This window comes from Gossypium hirsutum, chromosome D11 (genome assembly GCF_007990345.1).
Source record: "Gossypium hirsutum isolate 1008001.06 chromosome D11, Gossypium_hirsutum_v2.1, whole genome shotgun sequence".
Lineage (NCBI taxonomy): Eukaryota > Viridiplantae > Streptophyta > Magnoliopsida > Malvales > Malvaceae > Gossypium > Gossypium hirsutum.
Window position 1 is genome coordinate 39580258 of NC_053447.1, and position 21049 is coordinate 39601306.

General features: G+C 36.3%; 1 protein-coding gene and 1 pseudogene across 1 annotated transcript; both read right to left on the minus strand.

Moving 5' to 3' along the window:
- Positions 1 to 8265: 8265 nt before the first annotated feature.
- Positions 8266 to 12881, minus strand: LOC107911485 (uncharacterized). The gene is made up of 3 exons (XM_041104506.1): positions 12323 to 12881; positions 10118 to 11630; positions 8266 to 9504 (listed from the first exon to the last, which is right to left on the minus strand). The coding sequence occupies exons 1-3, from the start codon at positions 12702 to 12704 to the stop codon at positions 8379 to 8381; spliced, it is 3021 nt and encodes a 1006-aa protein (XP_040960440.1). The 5' UTR covers positions 12705 to 12881; the 3' UTR covers positions 8266 to 8378.
- Positions 12882 to 14236: 1355 nt separating this feature from the next.
- Positions 14237 to 18856, minus strand: LOC107911484 (dnaJ protein P58IPK homolog; annotated as a pseudogene).
- Between the last annotated feature and the right edge of the window lie 2193 nt (positions 18857 to 21049).

Here is a 21049-nt window from a genome sequence, read left to right on the forward strand (position 1 = left end):
CGAGTGCCAACTTGATTAGAAAATTACTAATATACCCTTTTACTAAATGACTACTATTATTGTTTTTATAGCCTTTTGTCTTTTCATACTTTTATATAGTTTTTAAATAAAAGAACTAAAATTAACATGTTTAAGGATTGAACTCATATTTAATAAATTTATAAACAAATTCTTTATCATTATACCAATAAGTTTATGGCCTTCTGTATGTTTTAAATCCGTGATTTTTACACGCATACGCATGTGTTAGGGTTTCTAATATAAATAAATCCCAAGTAACTAGCCTTTGATCCAATTGTTCGGGATACCAAAACTCATATAATGTCAGACTCAAATTTTAATATTCAAGCTATTAGTATTTATGAGAAAAAATATTATTTACAGAATCTATTGATAATAAATTAGTAATAACAATATTTAATAAAAAACCAAAATTTAATGATAGAGCAAGTAAATTTACAATGTTTGAAGTTTTTGGAGGTATGTGATTTTGCTATTTCAACAACCAATTTACCTAAAATTCAAGTTATAGTAAAGGAATTAAAGTAGGAGAAAAAATATTAGGGTTTAAGATTTTGTATAAAAAAAAATGGAGTACATATAAGATGAGACGTCAATACTAATGAATATCAAAATCTCGGCTAGACCCACGAGTAATAAATGACTAAATCAGTGTCTTTAGCTTAGTGTCAATGCTCAGGGCTAATGAAATCATACCAAACACATTGATTCAAGTAGTTGAGAAGTTTAATCATCCCAACTCTTCGTTTGTCTTTATCTCAAAAGACATGAATTCAATAAATAAGGGCAACATACTAATAAAAGTCAATTTTTTTAAAAATTTATTGAAATGGGCCCGGTAAATAATTAATTACTGGAATGACCCAATTCCCCGAAAGCGCGTCCACGTTAACGCGATGTCAGGGGACGTGGTAGGAAAACTCTTCCTCAAGGGAGCGCTTTGTCCACATGGACAAAAAGCGCGCCTCAAGGACGTGTTTTCCTACCACGTTAACGCTCCCTTGGGGACGCGTTTTGCCCGCGCATGATCAGTAGCGACGGCTACTTTTTTTACTGTTGGTGACCCCTCCAACGGTAAAAAAAAAACTATAAAAACCCCCTTCATTTTTTTTCACAACTAAATCCTTTCTCTCAATTTCTCTGTAATATTCTCTCAAATTCCTATTTAAAAAAGCTTTAATTTTTTTAATTATTTTTAAAAAAGTTTTAAATTTTATTTTTTTGAAATTTTTTTTAAATCGTAAAAATTTGATCGTGTTAGCAATGGCCGGAGAATTAATTCGTCTTGATGACAAGCACATACCCGTCGAACAAATGAAAATGGTAAGTGTTAAATTTAACTTTTAAATATTATTTAAGATATTTTTTATTTATGTAATTTTAAATAATTATTATTTTATTATTTGTTATAAAAGTCTGTAGATCGGATATTGCAATGCTATATCCGTAATATGTGTGGTCCTCCATCACCGCTGGTAGAGAATTACTTGCGGGAAGCGGGTTTTTGACACGTGGCGACGGTAGGCCGGAGATGCAAGTTGAACCTGAAATTCATCAGTGCGTTGATTGAGAGGTGGAGACCCGAGACGCACACATTCCATCTTCTATGTGGAGAGTGTACTATCACTTTGGAAGATGTCAATTTGCAGTTGGAATTGCCAGTGGACGGGTACGTAGTCACCGGGTCTGTTCAATCTGGTGATTGGGGAGCGGTATGCTACGAGATTTTGGGCGCTATTCCGGAGAATATTAACGGATGTCGAATTGAGATGGGCTGGTTACGAGACACATTCTCGGAGCCGAATGATGATTCTACCGAACTAGAAAGAATCTGATATGCTCGGGCGTACATTCTTCAGATAATTGGAGGTTATCTCATGCCGGACTTGTCACGGAACCTTGTACATCTAAGATGGCTGCTGAAACTCGTTGATTTTAGAGAAGCTGGTGAATTTAGTTGGGGGTCTGTCGTTTTGGCCACATTGTACCGGAAGATGTGCGGGGCGACGCGACCGAATAAAGTAAAAATCAGAGGTTGCCTGTCACTACTGCAGTTATGGGCATGGTTTCGCTCTCCATTTTTACGTCCTCGAGTGGACTACCCATATACATTCTCACTCATAACGAGGTAAATTTTATATTAGATTTTATAATTATTACATAGATTTAAAATATAATAGTATGCTAAAAATTTATTTAATTAGGTGGAACCATTCAGCAAGTTATGCTCGATTACCTACCTCTCTTGAAGATATACGACTTTTATTAGACCAACAGTTGGAAGCACAAGTAAGTATTAAATAAAATAGATATTTCCATCACGAGCTAGTCGATCGGTATTTAGTATTTAGTATTTAGTATTTAGTATTTAGTATTATGTATTATGTATTATGTATATAACTAATATTTTCATCACGTTCATATAGTTTCAATGGACACCATATGAGGATCCGGCAATTCGGGCAGTAATTCCAGATGAGTACTTCTAAAATCCAAACGCTTGGCATGTGAAAGTCGCATTGGTCAACTATGCGACCGTGGAGATGCACCAGTTGGACTGACTATTACGGTAAATTAGATTTTGACAACCGATCCCCGTGGTACCTAAGGTATTGGATGATCATCACAAAATCGACCTATGACAATTGCATACGGATTGGCCGAGATTCTGGTCATACTACATCCAAATGTGGGAAGATTGGTATGACTATATACCTACTTAGGAACCGATCATCGTTCCAGAGTTAGCGTGCGTGCCGGAATACATGCCCTGATTTAGGATCCATGGCAAGCCGTATTTACTGTCGGTAGAAGAGAGGCAGCGATAATTGCGTGTCCAAAGGGAACGACGTGGCCCTTTAAATCCAATAAAAAGAGACGACGATGCAGGTTTATCAACGAGGCCCAGACAATCACCCAACTCATCATCAGCACCCATACAATCATCAGGCCCAGCAACAGCACCGACACAGTCACCCGACCCAGCAGTTCAACCGACAATACCCATGACACAGCCTTTTCAGATGATGCCAGGTGCGTATCCTAGCCCTTTTATGTATCCTAACCCTTATATGTTTCCTTTTTTTAGTCCTATGGCAGGTAGGAATCCATGGCCCGGTTCATCTCTATTTTCGATTACGCTGAGTGGACCACAGATGTATAGGTCAGCATCGCACGAGGGATCGTAAGAGGGGTCGTCGGGGAGCTCTTATTTTTACCAATCCCTATCACCGTATGGGTTTCAAACAGCTTCGCCGTTAGTGATGCAAACACCTCCACAGTTACTATTCTATCAAGGTGGCTCATCATCCCAACACCGACAACTAAATCCTCTACCGGAAGAACTAGAATCCCTGCCGGAGCAACCACAACCCCCGCTGAAAGCTGGACAAAGAAGGAATCCAGCGCATAATCGTCGACGGCCGCCATGTGGCACTGAATTCGGCGGGCACGAAGATTGATTTTTATTTTAATATATTTGTACAAACATTTTGAATATTTTGATATTATTTGATGTAATAAAATAGAAATTCTTCTATATTATTTCATGTAATAAAATAGAAATTTACTTTTACATTTTTAATATAATAGAAATTCTTTTAAATAAGGCAATATGTTGAATATTTCTATATTATTTCATTTAATAAAATAAAACGTTATTTTGAATAAAGTAATTGTAATTTACTTTAATATTTTTAATGAAATAGATTTTCTTTTAAATAAGTCAATATTCTGAATATTTGTACCAATTTTTTATTTAAAAAATATAAATAATACAAATTTTTTTACAATAACGTTCAACTATTGCGATTTGGGGATGATTGGCTTGTATGGCCTGGGTTCCTACACCATCCGCACAACTTCTGTTGGCTGGTTGTTTCTCGGATATCTATATTGTTACGTATTTTAGTCGAGCAAGGTCGACCCTTTAGTTTGCGACGTAATTTTCTATCCGATAATAGCTTAAAGGGAGCAAGCGATATAGACGGCCACTTACGTTCATCTGGGACCGGTGGGAATACGTGTCTCCAGACGTTATACATGTTTTCTAATTTGTACAATTCGTCGACATAGCTCATCGGATCCAGAAGGAGATTATGACAAGCTGCAATTACGTGAGCGTACGGATAACGAAGTGCGTCAAACATCCCACAGTCGCAAGTCCTATTTCGCAAGTGTACACTATATTGCCCGCCAAGAACACTTTGGTGCGGTCTGTCAAACTCTATCACGCGAAACCATAAGTTGTCTCGATCGTGACAGACTGTGTGCTTGGTGTTCTCTCGCGCCTTGGCCTTATTAATTTCTTGCACTACCTTACTGCACCATACATGGCCTCCTTACATCTGGCCTGCATAACTCCCTGCTCGCTTTGGAAATAGCGCCGCTAAACGAAAATATGTCTCTCGCACAACTGATGTTATCAGTAGATGGCGCGTTTCTTTTAGAACAGAATTTATGCATTCAGCCAGGTTTGAGGTCATATGACCATATCGTAGGTCGCCGTCGTATGCTTGTGACCACTGTTCGAAAGGTATGTTACAAAGGTAGTCCGCGCCTTCGCCATTAATTGAATGCAAAACTGCCAACATCTCATGAAAACGATCTTTATTTATTTCATACCCTGCCAATATAAGTTCATAGCGAATATTACATACCACTCTTTCAATTAGAATAAATTTAAAATGACAAACGAAATTATATTAATAGAGACTAAATATTCATGTTGGTCACTTGTCGTTGTTCACTCTTAGATGGATATTATCTATAGTAGTTGGAAGCAACATGCCTTAGGTAATACAGATGGTGTGTGCACTGCCATAAGCTTCCCTGTCGATCAATTGCAGCTAGTATGCCGGTGCTCCGATTTGAAATAACACAGATATCAGGTTGAAGGCACACATGCCTCCTTAACCTAGATAGAAAGAAATCCCAGTCATCAGCTGACTCCCCTGGTGTTATTGCAAACGCAATTAGAAGAATTCTCCCACTGCCATCCTGTGCCACTGCTAGCAATAGTCAATGGGTATATCTACCAAACATAAAGGTACTGTCAATTTGTACCAATGGCTTGCAGTATAGAAATGCGTCTCGACATTGCTTAAAGGTCCAAAACAGGCGTTTGAACACTTGGCATCCACGTAGCAATCGACTGTTGTAGTATGCATGTTCCGTTTCAAGGTCTGTTATGCAACGTAGGACGTATCTCTGTAGCACTTGACACCACTGTCATATTTCATTATATGAAGCATCCCACCCACTATGCATCTTCTTCAACGCCTTCTGCTTAGCTATCCAAGCCTTGCGGTAAGAGGGCGTGTACCCCATTTGGCTACGAATATTGGTAATTAAAACTGGCACTGAAGTCTTGGTATCTACCTTCACCGTGAGTAGTATCAAGCTAGCTAACATAACTGAATCCATCTTCGGATGATCTTGTGAAATACCTTTAAACGGAGTACATTAAATAATGTAACATTACATAATAATAGTATTATTCAGAAACCCTAAATACTGTACCCACAGTACATGTATGTGGACCTTTGTACTTTTTTATCTTCTACAACCCTGTCTTTTTCCTCAACGAGGCGTAGATTTTTCATGAACATGTACCGTCTTGCACTGCACACTTCGCCTCAAACTTATCAGCTTTGGACTTAACGACGTGGTAGTTAACACCGTTATTGATGCTATGTTGTTTCAAAGCACCAATAAAACTATCCTTGTTGGAAAACTGATTACCAACTTCAAATTCACCCAAATCTAGTAGCGAACTTGTACGATCACGCAATAGGTGTGGTAGATCTGGAAACTCTAATGTATCATCTGTAGACAGATCGACATTATACATGTGGGCTGAAGGTGAGTATGCCTTGAATCGTGAATCTTCTTATTCATCTGAACCCCCTTCAACATCTTCAGGTTCGGTTGGAATAGGCTCCGTTTCAAAAAATAATACAACTTCTACACCATCGGGCCCGGGCTCTCGAGGTGGATCCATATCAGAGTCATCTTCTAACCCACCATCATCTGCAACGTACGAGGTCCCCTCACTGGTGGACATCGTAAGGAGTACATCATCTCTTCTTCTAGGCGTTTCATAACGTCCCCAATTGGATGTAGATTGCCAGCCACTAGATGATGTCGTTCCCCAGTACGTATTTCCAGCATCAAACATTGACCCACCGAGGTGCATGTCCCATCCACCGACAGAGTGTCGTGCAGGGGATGTGTATTCTATACCGCTACCAAACATGGACTGTTCCGTGTTTTGTAACCCACTAACCGAGTGTCAGGCAGGGGTCGCGTATACCTCTCAAACACCAGTCGCAAGTGCATCATTTGGCGATGTAAATTGTACATATAACTCAATATAGGGTGCTCCACTAGCGAGATGGGTCTGCACCATTGCCTCCAAGCTACGAGCACCTTTTATGTCAAATGAGTCATATGTCACTGGATCAACAGAAGAACAAAATCGATACATAATAGATAGAACTTTCATTGGCGTCATTCCGAATATTTTACGCCTAATTCTTTTACAAAGTTCTGTCAAATCTATGTTCTGGTTAAAAACCAATTGTACTATATTCTCCAATAAAAAAAGAACACCGTTCTCGGTGTGGCAAACATCACTATCATAGTAAATAACAACACTAATACGTTCACTCATCTTCAATTTCTATCTTTCTTAGCCTCTCTAAATTTTTTTTGCTGTAACTTATTCAATCTGAGAAAAAAATTTGTCTCATTTATAGCCTCAGGCCAAACATGCGCTACTGTAGCAAAAGCGTGTCCACATGGGAGCTTCTTTCAGTACTTCTGCTGACAAAGCATCCTGCTTAAAGTGTTTTTGACACTATTTGCTCAAAAACGTCTACTCGAAATTATTTTTTCAGGAGCTACTGTAGCAAAAGCGCGTCCACGTGGGAGCTTTTTTCAGTACTATTGCTGACAAAGCATCTTGTTTAAAGCGTTTTTGACACTATTTGCTCAGAAACGTCTACACGAAATTATTTTTTTCAGGAACTACTGTAGTAAAAGCGCGTCCACGTGAGAGCTTCTTTCAGTACTATTGCTGACAAAGCATCTTGCTTAAAGCGTTTTTGACACTATTTACTCAGAAATATCAACTCGAAATTATATTTTTAGGAGCTACTGTAGCAAAAGCACGTCCACGTGAGAGCTTTTTTAAATTAACAAATAATTTAATTAACCTTAAACCCCAAACCCTAATTTATTTAAGTTTTTACTTAAAAACACTAAACACTAAACCCTAATCTAATTTTTTAAAAATTTATAATTAATTTATTCAAGTAACCCTGAACCCTAATTTATTTGATTTTTCCTTAAAAACCCTAACTCTAAACCCTAATCTAATTTTTTAAAAAATTTTAATTAAATTACTCAAGTAACCCTAAATCTTAATTTAATTGATTTTTTCTTAAAAAACAATAAACACGAAACCTAATCCAATTTTGAAAATTTTATAATTAATTTAATTAACAAATCCTAAACTCTAAGCCCTTATTTATTTAATTTTTTTCTCTAAAACCCTAAACCTAAAAACACCAAAACCCTAACCCTAACCCTAAACCAATAACCCAAAACCCTAACGGGCAAAAAACGTCCTTGAGGAAGCGTTTTGCCTACTTGGACATAAAGCGCACCCTTAAGGGAGCGATTTTTGTCCACGTAGGCAAAACGCTTCCTCAAGAACGCATTTTCCTACTTCATCACCTGACAACGCGCTGACGTGAACGCGCTTTCGATGAAATAGGGTCATTCTGGTAAATAATTATTTATCGGGCCCATTTCGGTAAATTTTTTAAAATATGAACTTTTATATGTAATTTGCCCAATAAATAAATAACATTATGAAAAAAAATAAATATTTTAGAAAGTATTAAAATAAAATATAATACCTATATAAAAACCTCAAATAATAAACTTCATCAGAAAAGGCTTTCATACATAAAAGGAAAACAGGTGTTCAAGAAAGGACACTTTGTAACGTCCTAAAAGAAGATTTGATGAAAAGAGCAATATTTTACTGTGTTCTAAATTTCTAATACTAATTTATCAAGTAGAAATCAAAGACAAATTTATGTGAAAGAATAAATGATTATATTTTATCTTATTCGTGTGATATTGATGGTTGTGTTTTACTGGAGCATCACCTAATAGAATGCACTATTATCATAGCTGTACCATTGACCATTATTTGTAACCATGAACTACTTGTAGGCCCAAAAATTTCCTCCACTATAGCTTGAATGTTGTATGAAAGCTAACACAAGTGAGAAATAATAGCAAAATACATGAAGACTGATACCGTCAAAACCAGACATAACCATTCACGCCTTCATTCTCGACTCACTTATTTTTTTCAAACTACCTAACATTACATTAAGCAACTTATCCCTGTCATTCCCCACTGGGTCTGCAACAAAAGAATACTTCTTTTGCATCCTTTGCTTCTTTCCATAGCCCTCCAAACATTTTCCGGTCTTCGTGCTTTCTCCAGCAGCACCAGACGGCTTGACATCATAGTCAGAACAATCGACCAAACCCTCAGAGTTCTCTGAATTATCTGTTTTATCCTTACCTTCCTTACTACTGTACCATGAATCAAGGATTTGCAGCAAAGAGCTGTCTTCCTCATCTACTCCAGGCTTCTGTTGTATCCCAGATCGCTCTGCACTTGAGATTTCCCTTTCGGAATCAGAAAATTCATCATCTGAGAGAGGACAGTCGGGATAAGTTGCCTTTGTGCCCATTCTTTTGCTCCCTAATCCTGATTGCGATTCGTTTCTGGTTGAAGTCGCGTTGGACACAGGTCCTAGTTCATCCCATGTTGTGTCTAAAGCATCACCTTTTGTTGTTGCATCATCAGGCAATTCACCTAATGCATGGCTGGCATTTTCTTGAATGTTTGCAGGAAATATATAGGTGGACTCTATTTTAATTCCAGGCACGTTCTTTAGCACAGATACTAACTTTTTGCAACCAAGCCTTTGTATATCAAGAGGATAACCGTACCTCTCAAGGAACAGTTTTCTGAAGTTGGCCACATTATGTCCTTCAGGGTGTTCCTTTAGTATATCTTTCACAAGATTTTGACAGTCGGACAATACTTGAAATCTAGAACGATCTGAAGAGTTCTTATCAGGGATGGTAGATGAAACCCCAGAATGAGGAATATTCTGCAACTTTTTCTCTCCTTCATGTTCTGTCTGCAAGTTTGCCTGCGATGGAGTGCGCATAAAGATCGATCTCAACCCATTTGAAGCATGAGAATGACCCAAACTGGGACTCTTCCCAGAAGCCTTAGTGATCTTGAAAGGTGATGCTTGGGAGGGGCATTCTTCTATCCATTTCTTATCAGATATTAACAAATCGACCAAATGAAGAAGATCGGTATTACTGAGAGATCTAAGAACAAATGGCCCTTCCTTCAGCAGATTTTCAACCATCTCTTCCCTGCAAAAGTTTGACAACTGCTAAGACATGATTTTGTTAAAACTACTTCACCGTTTATAGTTGGAAAACAAATTTCCAATTCAATATATACATTCAGAAACTGCAGATTGCTTCCAACAGGTACTAACATTTGAACAAAACGCAGTGTTTGATCACCTTACATATTCAATCATGATAATTATTAACACATTAGAACAGAGAAAACAGATGAAAGGTTGCTCTTTCTACTATCTCTGCATGTAAACAAACACACCCTCTTCCATCGACACATAAAAATGCAAGTACAGGATGCTCGAAACCACAAGGACTGTAGAACAGAACTAAAAGCTGAAACGAAAATTTGACAAGTTCATAAGTCCAGATATTTATTTTACTTTCTGTCAAATAAACGTTGGCATGTGCAAAATACAAAGATCTAAAGAAAGCAACCGCAATATATTACAAAAGTCAGCAAATATGTGTGAATATTTAACAAAGAGTAAATGCCATTCTAGATTCCATTACGAAAGGGGGAGTATATAAAAATTTGCAAGCTAAAGACGAGAACAAGCAAACTAGCAGATTTTTGTCAGCAAGGCACGCAGTAAAAACTTGAGGGTGAGAATTAACAAACCTGGTCCTAGACTGTGTGACAAAAAGTGATCCCCTAAGTGAGTCTATTAAGATTTCCATGTCTTCCCAGAAGGATCCCTGTTTAAAAACCTCATGCTTTAAAATGTTCGTGTTTGTTTGGTTTAGCTTTTCATAGGATTGATCACTTGATACCTCAGAGTCTTTGCTACTTCTCCAAAACTTACACCGGCTGGCAATCCAGTTAAATAAACCTGCCCTCTTCCCGGAGGGATTTTCACTTGCTTCATCAGTTGCTTTAGTGTCAAAAGTCGAGTCATTACTTGATGAAGAAATGGTTAATGAATATGGAACTACATGTGACTTCTCCTCACATTCTACCTTCATTCCTTCCCTATCAGAGCTGACGTCAATGAATTTTTTCAGAGGATTGTTATTTTGTTTCTCAGTGATATCTGCAGAATCACCAGGCTTTCCTGGAAGGTGATAATCTTTTCCCGCAAGATTGTCATGATCTTTTCCTGCACGTGTGTAATCACTACCACCAAACCATCTTTGCCAAACCTTCCTTATGAAGCTACCTTTAGATGCAGAATCTTGTTCCAGTACATGATTATGAAGACTCTCAGGTACCTGATCATTAGATGCTTCAGTAGTCTTCTGATCAACTGGAAGGGGCTGTTGGACTTCCTCCTGTGGCTTCTCTGCATTTACTTTAACAAGATTACCATTTGCTGAAGGGGTTTGTTGTATCTTTCCAGGAGCAACTCCCGAATTAACCTCAGGGAAATGATGCAACCTGGACTTTTCATTTAAACCACTATCTACTCTCCTGCCATCACCACTCGACCTAGAAGAAACAGTGAGCTCATCTCCAGTTCTACAGACAGGTCTGGTGGATAAACAAGGACTAGTCTTAGATGGTTCACCAGCTTTCGGGAAAATTCCATGTATAAGATAATTACCATCACGTTCCGACTGAAGCCTCAAAATGTGTGGCATGGACGAAAGAAAGCAGGAGAACTTTTTATACCCATAGAAATTTTTATCAAGGCTAACATTACTTTTCTTCAGCTCAGAACGAAGGTCCATTATAGAAATTCCATTTGGGTATGAGTTCAAAATCTGTCGTATATGCTTTATGACTGCCTTTGGAACTGTTCGAGGCACAGAATCTGAACAACTCTCAGAAAATTCTTCAGTTTGTGTACATGCTGGTTGTTCAACTAAAAATGGATCATCGAGAGGCCCCTTGCAATGGCCATACCAAGAACCATAAGGACCATCAGGAGGATGGTTATAGTGCTTTCCAGTCAGGTTCTCTCCTTTGAGCAGTGCATTCCAATTCCACATGATACTGGCAGCACCGCAAAGAACACTAGGAGCTGAATCTGATGTAGCAAGCAGAATATTGTAGTTGCTCATCCGTAATCTATGCAATATGCTGGCAAAGTCCCTGTCACCAGAGATTAAAAAAAGATGGGCTGGAGGAGGATTTTGAGAAACCCAATACAAAAGATCAACCAGAAGTGATCTATCAGCACTGTTTTTTCCACCTGCATTGATGGAGAGTTTGCATGGTAAAATAACATGAAGAGAATACAAATTAGGAAAGAAAGGAAAAAAAACCGGTAAGACCTGAAATGCATGTTCTCTCACAAAAATCATTTGTGCAATGATGACACTTCATAACAGTGTTCCACCCTACCTCTTCCCAGCTAGGTCTTTCAGTAGAAAAAGAAAAGTGTCTTTCAAAGGTAAACCATGATTTAAAAATGTAGACAGATGTAGCACACTTGAGATGCTAGGATTCTAGAATCGTGCAAGGCGTTCTTTTTGCTGATCAGGAAGAGGGGTTATTAGATTAAAGAAAGTAAGTGGTAAAAATTTGTGTCTCTACTCCACATAAGCAAAACCCTTCAGCAGTCATAGTCTGTTCAGGAATCAACAGACATCCCTAAATTCTCTGCTCACCGCCGGCACTAAAAGATAGCAACACCTTCCCTGCCGGCACCATGCTCTAACAATAAAAATTATATTTAAACAGTTGCTAAATTCATTTTATTTTCTCCTTTTTTAATCAAATATATTTTGATTAACTAAAGTTTCCAGAAACCACTAAATTACTCCAGGGGAAGCCCAATATAGCACTAAAATCTTGGGTGCAAACAATCAATAAATTCTAAATAATAATAATAATAAAACAAAGAAAACCCCACTTGCCAACTAAAGAAACAAAATGGCATACCCTGGGGAACGTGAGCAAGATTAACCCCGGTAGAAGAAAGCGCCTCCTGGTTTGTTCTAGAGAGTTGCAAAATATCTCCAAAAGCAGTTATCTGAACAGGACCCTTAATTCCATTGGCCCTGACAGCGGAAGTGATCATATGAGCAATCTTATACACATTGAAACCTACGGGAGGATTGCAGTTCTCAAAATCCCACCAAACCGAAACCTTTACGTGCCGTGAAACCTCCTCATGGCGCCACGACGAAGAATAGGAATGTAAAGGCTGGTTATGGGAAGTGGAGAAATGAGAAATGAAGATTGAGAATGAATATAGAGATGGAGAAGGAGCCGAAGGTGAAAAGGAAAGGAGGGTTCTAAGATGGACGTGTTTAAGTTTCATAGTTGATAAAATGGGGGGTTTTTGCGATTCCAAAGATATTGAGATGGTGGAGATCGGTGAGGATTGAGGAGAGACAAGCTACGGTTTTAAGTGGAGATCGGGGGCATAGCGAAAACCCAATGCCTCAGCGAGCTTTGAATAAACACTACAAGCCCAAACAAACCCACATATTGCACAGAATCATTTCTATTTTTCAGAAACCGACATTGTGTTATGAGACATACTAAAATAATTACTAAAATTATGTGATATGAAAAATTGTACAAAAATTATTAATTTTTTTAAATTGGTTGCAAAAATAAAAAATATTAACTTGAAAAAAACAAAAAATTAAAATTTGTAAAATAAAAAAATTATATATTTTAAGTAATTTAATTAAAGTTAAATTAAGTTAGAAAAATATTAGATATAGATAAGTGTATAATAATACTTTGTTATCTTTAAAATTTAATGCCATGTCACTATTTTATTAATGCCTACAAATAATACTTTTTAAGATGATTCTAATATAATTTATTCCCATAAAAATATTTGTTTATATTATCGGTTCAAATCTAGTTGGCACTAATCACTTCAAAAGACATTGCCTTGGGTATCTGCCCTGTAGTTCGTTAGAGAAATTTATAGATATTAACCTTGAATCTAGTAATATCACTTACGAATCACAAAAAATAGATAAATAACTTGGAGAATTGTAAGCATTAGTTTTAATCAAGAAAATTACTACTACGAGATAGTAAAGATGATCATAATGTATCTATCCCCTCCACATTGTGGAACACCCCGATTTTATTGATTTTGTGAGAACTCTTCAACCCCAGTTCCATATGATAAGTTTCAACACCATTCCAGAAGATTGTGTCGCTATGTACTTAAAAGAGAAGAAAAACCTTACCAATTTTATCAACGAAATTCCAAGAAGGGTCAGCCTTACATTAGATGTGTGGATTTCAAATCAAATTGTGGGCTATGTTTCCCTAACAGGACTATTTGTTAATACTGAATGGGATTTGCGTCGCTGCTATCTTAATGTAGTTAGTATACCTTTTCGTTTTTGGGTGTTATTTTCTATTTGGTTGTTAGAAAAATGAATGGGAAAGGTCGAGTTTGATTTAGTGCCAGTTGATGGTTTTTTTTTTTTGAAAGAAAAGTTTAAAAACTTTGGTTTTGTTTTCAAGAAAATGAGGAAATTTCATTGAAATTTTGGCGGCATTGGAGTTATAGTACGTGATCATGAAGGTTTGCTCCATTAATTAATGTCCTGGTCCTGAATATAGCTGAAGCTCTGGCAGCACCCAAGACTCTGGAATTTGCTTATCATATGGGGTTTCAATCTGCTATTTTGGAAGAAGGTTCCAAGCAAATACTATTGATTGGTCATACACGGGTAGCTGGATTATGACGCGGCAAATGAAGCTTAAATCAAGAAACTACATGGGTAGATTTGTATAATTCAAAGCTATATAATAATATTGGGAAAGAAACATACCAAGACCCAAAAAACAAAAAAAAAAGCAAGATAAAGGAGAGTATTACTAAATCAGAATGTAATTACTTTTTTTGGAGTTTTAGCCACAAAATAATGGACCATTGTCAATTGTTGGGCCGAACAAATTTTTTGACAATTTGACTATGATTATGATAATCAGAATAAAATAGAACAGATTCAATTATACCTCTTAGCTATTATTCTCCGAGACCACTTACTTGGTTGGAGCAATGTAACCTCCTAAGGCTTAGGATAGAGCATGGCATAATGATTTGTACGCCTCTACACACATCTTAAATTTCTCTTCAGCCATCTCCTCCATAAATGTATAGATGTTACGTCACTACAAAAAAATAACAAGAAACCATGACGGGATCCGCTTCACTACAGAAACACAACAAATTTGATAAACCAGAAATTAAAATCCATCAAAATTTCGTTTGAAATTAGATGAGCAGCCAAAAACAAAATTTTTGCAAATTCTAACTAACCTGTGAAGGACCTTGATGCTTATCAGGATGCCACTTCAAAGCTGATAAGCGAAAGCTGAATGGCAATTTTAATGAACTTTAGAATACATGCGTATAAAAAGAATTGGAGCAAGGGAAAACTCAAATATGTAATGTCCAATCTTCAAGATGACAGGCCTCTCAAATATTAAGTTGAGTACTTACGCATTCTTAACGTCTTCAATCTTTATGGGGCCTGCTCTGAGGCAAACCAAGGATTTCTCTATCAGAACATGATCCTACATCATACGACTTCTCCTCCTCAGACTCAGACTCAGAGTCACTAGTATTTTCCCACTCCTTCGTTCTTTGATTTGTCCAGCCTGATTTTCCTCTCCACTCAAATCCAGATTCTGGATTCTTGAAAGACTTATCTCCACCAGAAGACCAAGTATACCATTTGTTCCCAAATTTAGCTTGAAAGATTCTCTCAGGATGATCAAAGTCGTCAGAGAAACTCTCTCTTTTAAACTTTCCTGCACCATGTAACAAAAAGGACAATGAGCGTCAAATATGAGAGCTAGTTCTGCTAAAAATAGTGCATAAAGGAGGCTTCTTTTTTTCTTTTTAGTTGTGTTTCAATAAACAATAAGAGGAAATGAATGAAAAAAGAAAGAGAAAGCTCACGTTTAACTTTTTTGCAGTTAGATTTCCCAGCCTTCCGCCCCATCAAATTTCCATGTTCGAACTTCATCCTAGATAAAAGCCAAAGGCAAGGTTTATATTTTAATTTCAGGTACTAATGAAAACTGTAAACTCAATCTTTTGGTACAATGTAAAGCAGAAGGAAGATAAAAGGCATTCATGTTTTAGATACATTCCGGTCCAATGGTTTCTTGGTAAATAAATAACATTCAAGCTCTACATGCATGTCAAGTCCACTGGATTTTTAAAAAACCAACTTATCATCGTCCGTCGAAAACGAACAGCAACCTCAGTCTTTCAACGGCCTAACTGAAATCATAGGCTTCTTCTATGCTCGGACCCTAGATGCACATTTTATGGGATGTTGTATGAACCGTAAATTTAACAATTTTGGTTACATAAAAACGACAGCAATGCCAATAATGAAGAAACTAAAACTAATTTCAAGGCTTAAACCTATGTTTGTTCAGGAACACTAACTCGTTTTATGTTACAACTTGTAATGCAATGTAAACATGCTTCATAGAGGTTTTTTGTGGGAGATAATTAAATGGCAATAACAAACCGGGAAATGAGGTTTTATGAGCCTACAATGTAGGCAGATTGGATAGATCTTTAATGAATTATTGGCTCCTCCAAATAAAACAATTTAAACTTGGTCCTATCCTAATAAAATAATTTGCCTAGGAAGTGGAAAGATCCTTTAAAGTTCATAAATCCTGCTTATTGAATACGAAAGTAATTTTATCGATGAATTGTCACAATAACCCATGCTAAAACCCATTTAATTTTGCAGTGGAATTACTGAACAATTGCATGGTTTAATAGAATCTATCGTCTTTGGATAAGATAAGTTTTGGAAATAGTACAGTAAACAAATTTAAAATTCTGCCTCTCAAGCGGCCAGTTACATCATTAACAAAAATGGAAATTATCGGCATTGGGATCCATTATACGAGAGCCTTCATCTCTTCAACAACTTAAGTATTACTAAAATTCTCTAAACCCTTTCAATTAACATGTTCTTATTCACCCTAGTGGTTTAACATATCCGAAAAATAAAAATTAGCAGAAAAAGAGGCATAAAAAACTTTGGTTAGCAAACATGAAGAAATATGCTTGTAACAAACAAAAATCAATGGTATTTCTTAGGGTGCTCTCTCTCCAAAGATTTCAGAAAAAGATAACTGGGTGCCATGATTCTCACTCTATAAATTAGTCCTCAGGATCCAACCTTCTACCATGAGATTGCACTATCAACATGTCCAAACATTTACAATTCGGCCAACTTGTAGTCCATTTGGTTAGATGACACCTAAACAGTTCTAATACTTTCAGCATGACCAAAAAAATTAAACTCAGATAAAACTATATAAATTGGATTCTTTCAATTGAAACTCCAAAGCACTGGGAAGACTGTTGGTCCATTATTTGTAAAATAATTGAAAAACTCCTTAATACATCAGAATAAGCAAATAAAATTGGAAAGAAACTATGGGTGTCAACCGGGCAAGTTTAGTCGGGTTTGGGTCAGATAACTTCAGTGCATAAAAAAAATTGGGTTTCGCTCAGTTCAAGTCATTTCAGGTTCAAATTGTTTAGTTTTAAGTTAAAACCAGTTTAATACAAGGTTAGGATCTTGGTTTATTCAGGTCTGGATCATCTCTGAATTCGACAATTTTAGGTTCAGATAATTTCAATTTTGGTTGGATTATAGATGGTCAAATCAAGTTAGGTCAACTTCTGATGCAGACAACTGGGTGGGTCATACAGGTTAGCGTAAGTTTCAATAATAGATTTTATCGCAATCTAATTATGCCATAACTATAACATAAATAGTGCATAAAAAATATTGAAGTTCACGTCTTGAATAAGATCAAGGTTCTAAACCAAATAGGAGTCCAGAAAAGTTTACCTGGAATGAAACATTTGAGCAACCACTATTATAGAGCAGGTTTTTTAGAGCACTCTTTGTTCAGCACGCTTTTGACGTACTGTATACCTTATGTGATTCTGCATTAATATTTGAAATGTCAGAAAATTTCTATTTTTTATGAACATATAAAGTAAGAAATAAAATGCCAGAAGAAGACAAAAGGTTCATAACAAAGCTACTTCGGAAGGATGAAATTAACAAATAGCAACATCTTAATCTGTTACTAGATGACACCCATCACCCGGTCAATGTGAACATTAAAATTAATCATGGGGAATCCTTTTGTGAGATGCATTAGAATTTTATTTGCACTAAAAGATTGCTAGGAATGTTCCCAGTCCAAGATGAATAAGATAGCTGTTTTAGCAATCAAGCATGGTTATCCTCGGCATACAAACTTGAACTGGAATTTGGTCTGCTAAGTTTTCAGAAAATTACCAATCTAAAAACGTGCCTATATGATATACTAGGAACAAGATGATTAAAAGATGCATGCAGATAATTACATAAATAGAGGCTGCCAAAGCTATATACCTTAGTTGGTTGTTGTGTTCTTTCCTCCAGCAAAAATATGGTTAATTGTTAAATTTTCTCATCAAAAGCAATGCATACAGATTTATCCGAATTCCTAAACCAAAATTTTCATGCATTACAAACATCTGAAGCTCAATTCTATGCAACTGATGGTGGCCAGAGGAGGGAACAAGTAGGCGTACTTATTCACATAGAAGATGAAGAACTTTGATGAGAACCAGGAACAGACAATATGGGAAGCTAAAAATAATGAATATAGAATAAATCTCAACAGTAGCATCTATAACAATCAGCAAGCAGAAACTTTTTAGCATAAGCATTGAAGCTCAAATTTCTGAATTTAATTTTGACGTTAAAGATCAATTTACATAGCATTCAGAGAACAAGACTATTTCTTTCATCGAAGAAATGCCACAAATTAGAGCTATTCAAGGGTTTGAAATTTCAGAAACCCTATCTACAGCCATTCAAATAAAAATAGAAATTCAAGCTCTCCCCAAACTCACAAAATCCCATTTGCTCTTCCATTTTTCACAGGTAATAGGCGTAGAATGAAACGAAGCAACGTGGGTTGTTGCAACAGTAGCCGTTGCTTTTGAAGATAAGAAAGGTAGGACCAATGAACTCTTCAGAAGAAATACGTTTCGCCATCTAGGTATATGCATAACCGATAAAATCAAGACAAAAACACACTCTCTTCAAAATTAGCAGCACCAATAGAGGAAGCTTTGGGTTTTCTTTTTGGTGGTAAAAAGAATTGGCTCTAAGTAACAAAAGGGTTAAATCTTTTCCAGGTAGAGGATGATAGGAGAACCTTATGTTTCTCAGTTGATTTGGATGTCTGAAAGTTTAGCTAATGATGAAACTGAAGCAGAAAGTCGAACCGAAACATGTTCAAATTAAGGGTTTTGGGGTTGGATACTAGGATCGGATGGATCCTTTCATTGTTCTCAGGCAATTGCAGAGACCTGAATCGGTAAACTCCCAAGGGAGCTAAACGTAGGCCCAGCTGAATAAGAGTTGGTTAAAGATTAACTTAGAGCCCAAAACTTTTATATCTTTGTCACTCAACTATATCATATAAAAGATTACACTTGGATTAGTCACTTATCAGGATTTTTTTTCAGCCAGTAGTTAAATAGTTAACAGAAGGATAATGTCAACTTTTAAAATTTATATATTATCTTAATTTTATCTTAATTTTTCATTTTCAATATTTACATGTGTCGGTGTTGTGGTGATCCTAAAAGATTTTAAAATATTATAGTAAGTTTAAAAAATACATAAAATTTCTTAGTAGTATTGTTTGATTGAGTCTTAATTTTATTGATATTGGTATTGTTGCCAGTACAGGAGGGTGTGATTTCAAATACATTGAAGTGCATTATCCTCCTATTTAAGGGTTGAGAAGAGCAGATATAATAAAATTAATATTTTTTAAAAAAATCATTAGTAGTATTTGATGTGATCCCGATCGCATCATGTAATGACACAACCCACTGCCGTCGAGATTGGCCCAAACACGAGGGCCCCAAGTGCAAGATGAAGCTCATTTTTAGCTCAATCGAACTTCTTTTCATGTGGTTCAGCTCACTTGAGCTCAAGTTAGCTCATTCGACTCAATTCAGCTCGTTATTAGCTCTTTAGCTCATCTAATTTAATTTGCTGGAATAAATTAATTGGTTGAGTTAGTTATTTTAGCTCAAATAATTACTAAGTATTTAATTAAGAAATCTGGACATTTTAAATTATGTTTGTTTAATGCATGTTTTTAATTTGTTTTAATTATTACATAGCATAAATGTGTTTGTCTTATTACAATTAATTAATGTGTCTTATTGCTGATTTATTATGCCCAAGTTCAGCCGAATTTATGAGCAGGTCAATTGTTTGGTTGTTGCTAGTTTTTAATGTGTTATAATTCATCTTTACTTGCTGAATGTGCATTAATTTAATTCCATTCATCTTTTGTGTAGGTGAGCCGAATTTGGAAGAGACATTAAGCAAGGTGCATCCACCTCAGATTCAATGAACTTGATGATACATACATGGATTTTCAAGTGAATGTTCAGCTGACCAAATTCATTCCCCAAATCAGCATAATGCCGTCCACATATGGTGTTCACACCAATGACCATTCAGCTGAACGTGTTCACACCTAGAAGACTCTTCAAGACTGACTTTTCACACTCATTTGGCTGTTCAAAGACCACCTTTAACGCTCATCACCATTCAGCCAAAAGATACCAATTTAAGGAGTCATTCAAGACTATAGCCGAATCTAGACATGTCTATTGGTCTCCTGATGCATTCATATTTTTAAGTATATTTACTTAAGTTTTAAGCTGTCCATTCAAGCTCACATTTAGCTGAATTTTGTTAGCCTCATTAAATAGATTCATTTGCTTAGTTTTTAAGGATGCAAGTGGCTGTTCGGCTAGCTTAGTCTTTAGCTATAAATAGTTTTCTTTGTAATCGTTTTGGGGTTAGACAATATACTTATGAATCTTTTATGAATTTTATGTGCTTTGTGAGTTTGTTTTCAACTCTCATTGTTCTCCCAGGACTGGTTAGACTTATCAAGTAACCCTTATGGCGTCAACCCGTTTTTGTATTTCGAACTTATCACTTTGTCCCCAAAGTGTGGCGTTCAAGTTATACCGAGGTTCCTATCAATATTGATAGTGGGTCAAGGTTGCCATTCTATCACCTACCTTCCAACCGTTATTATCTCAACCTAAGCATTCATATAAGTTTCGGGTTAACACACTTATATTGTGTTAGTTCAACTTGAATACTTGATTTTCGTTCACCTATCAACCCAATACATTCCATAACCTCTTTTGAACTAATTCGAGCCTTTATCTCTTCTTTCTTAACCTATTTCGGCCAACCTCAAGTATTACTCCAATTCACGATCGGGCACATCAACGACTCGACTCTCATCACCGAGCCGGATCGTATCAGTATTCCCATCCAAATATTCTTGCGCTTTTAGACCTCACAAATCACAATAATAATAAAAAAGGCAAGTTTTGGAGAAACAATTTGTAGCTTTCTTAAATATTGGTAATGTCTCGGATGGGTTACTGATATCTATTAGATCTCTTTTATCAAGATGCTTAAAGATTTTAAATTTGATTAAAACTATACCTGAAGGCTTTAAACTTAATATATATAATTGTGTTATAAATTTTATTATTAAGTGAATGTTCATCAGTATCAAGATAAA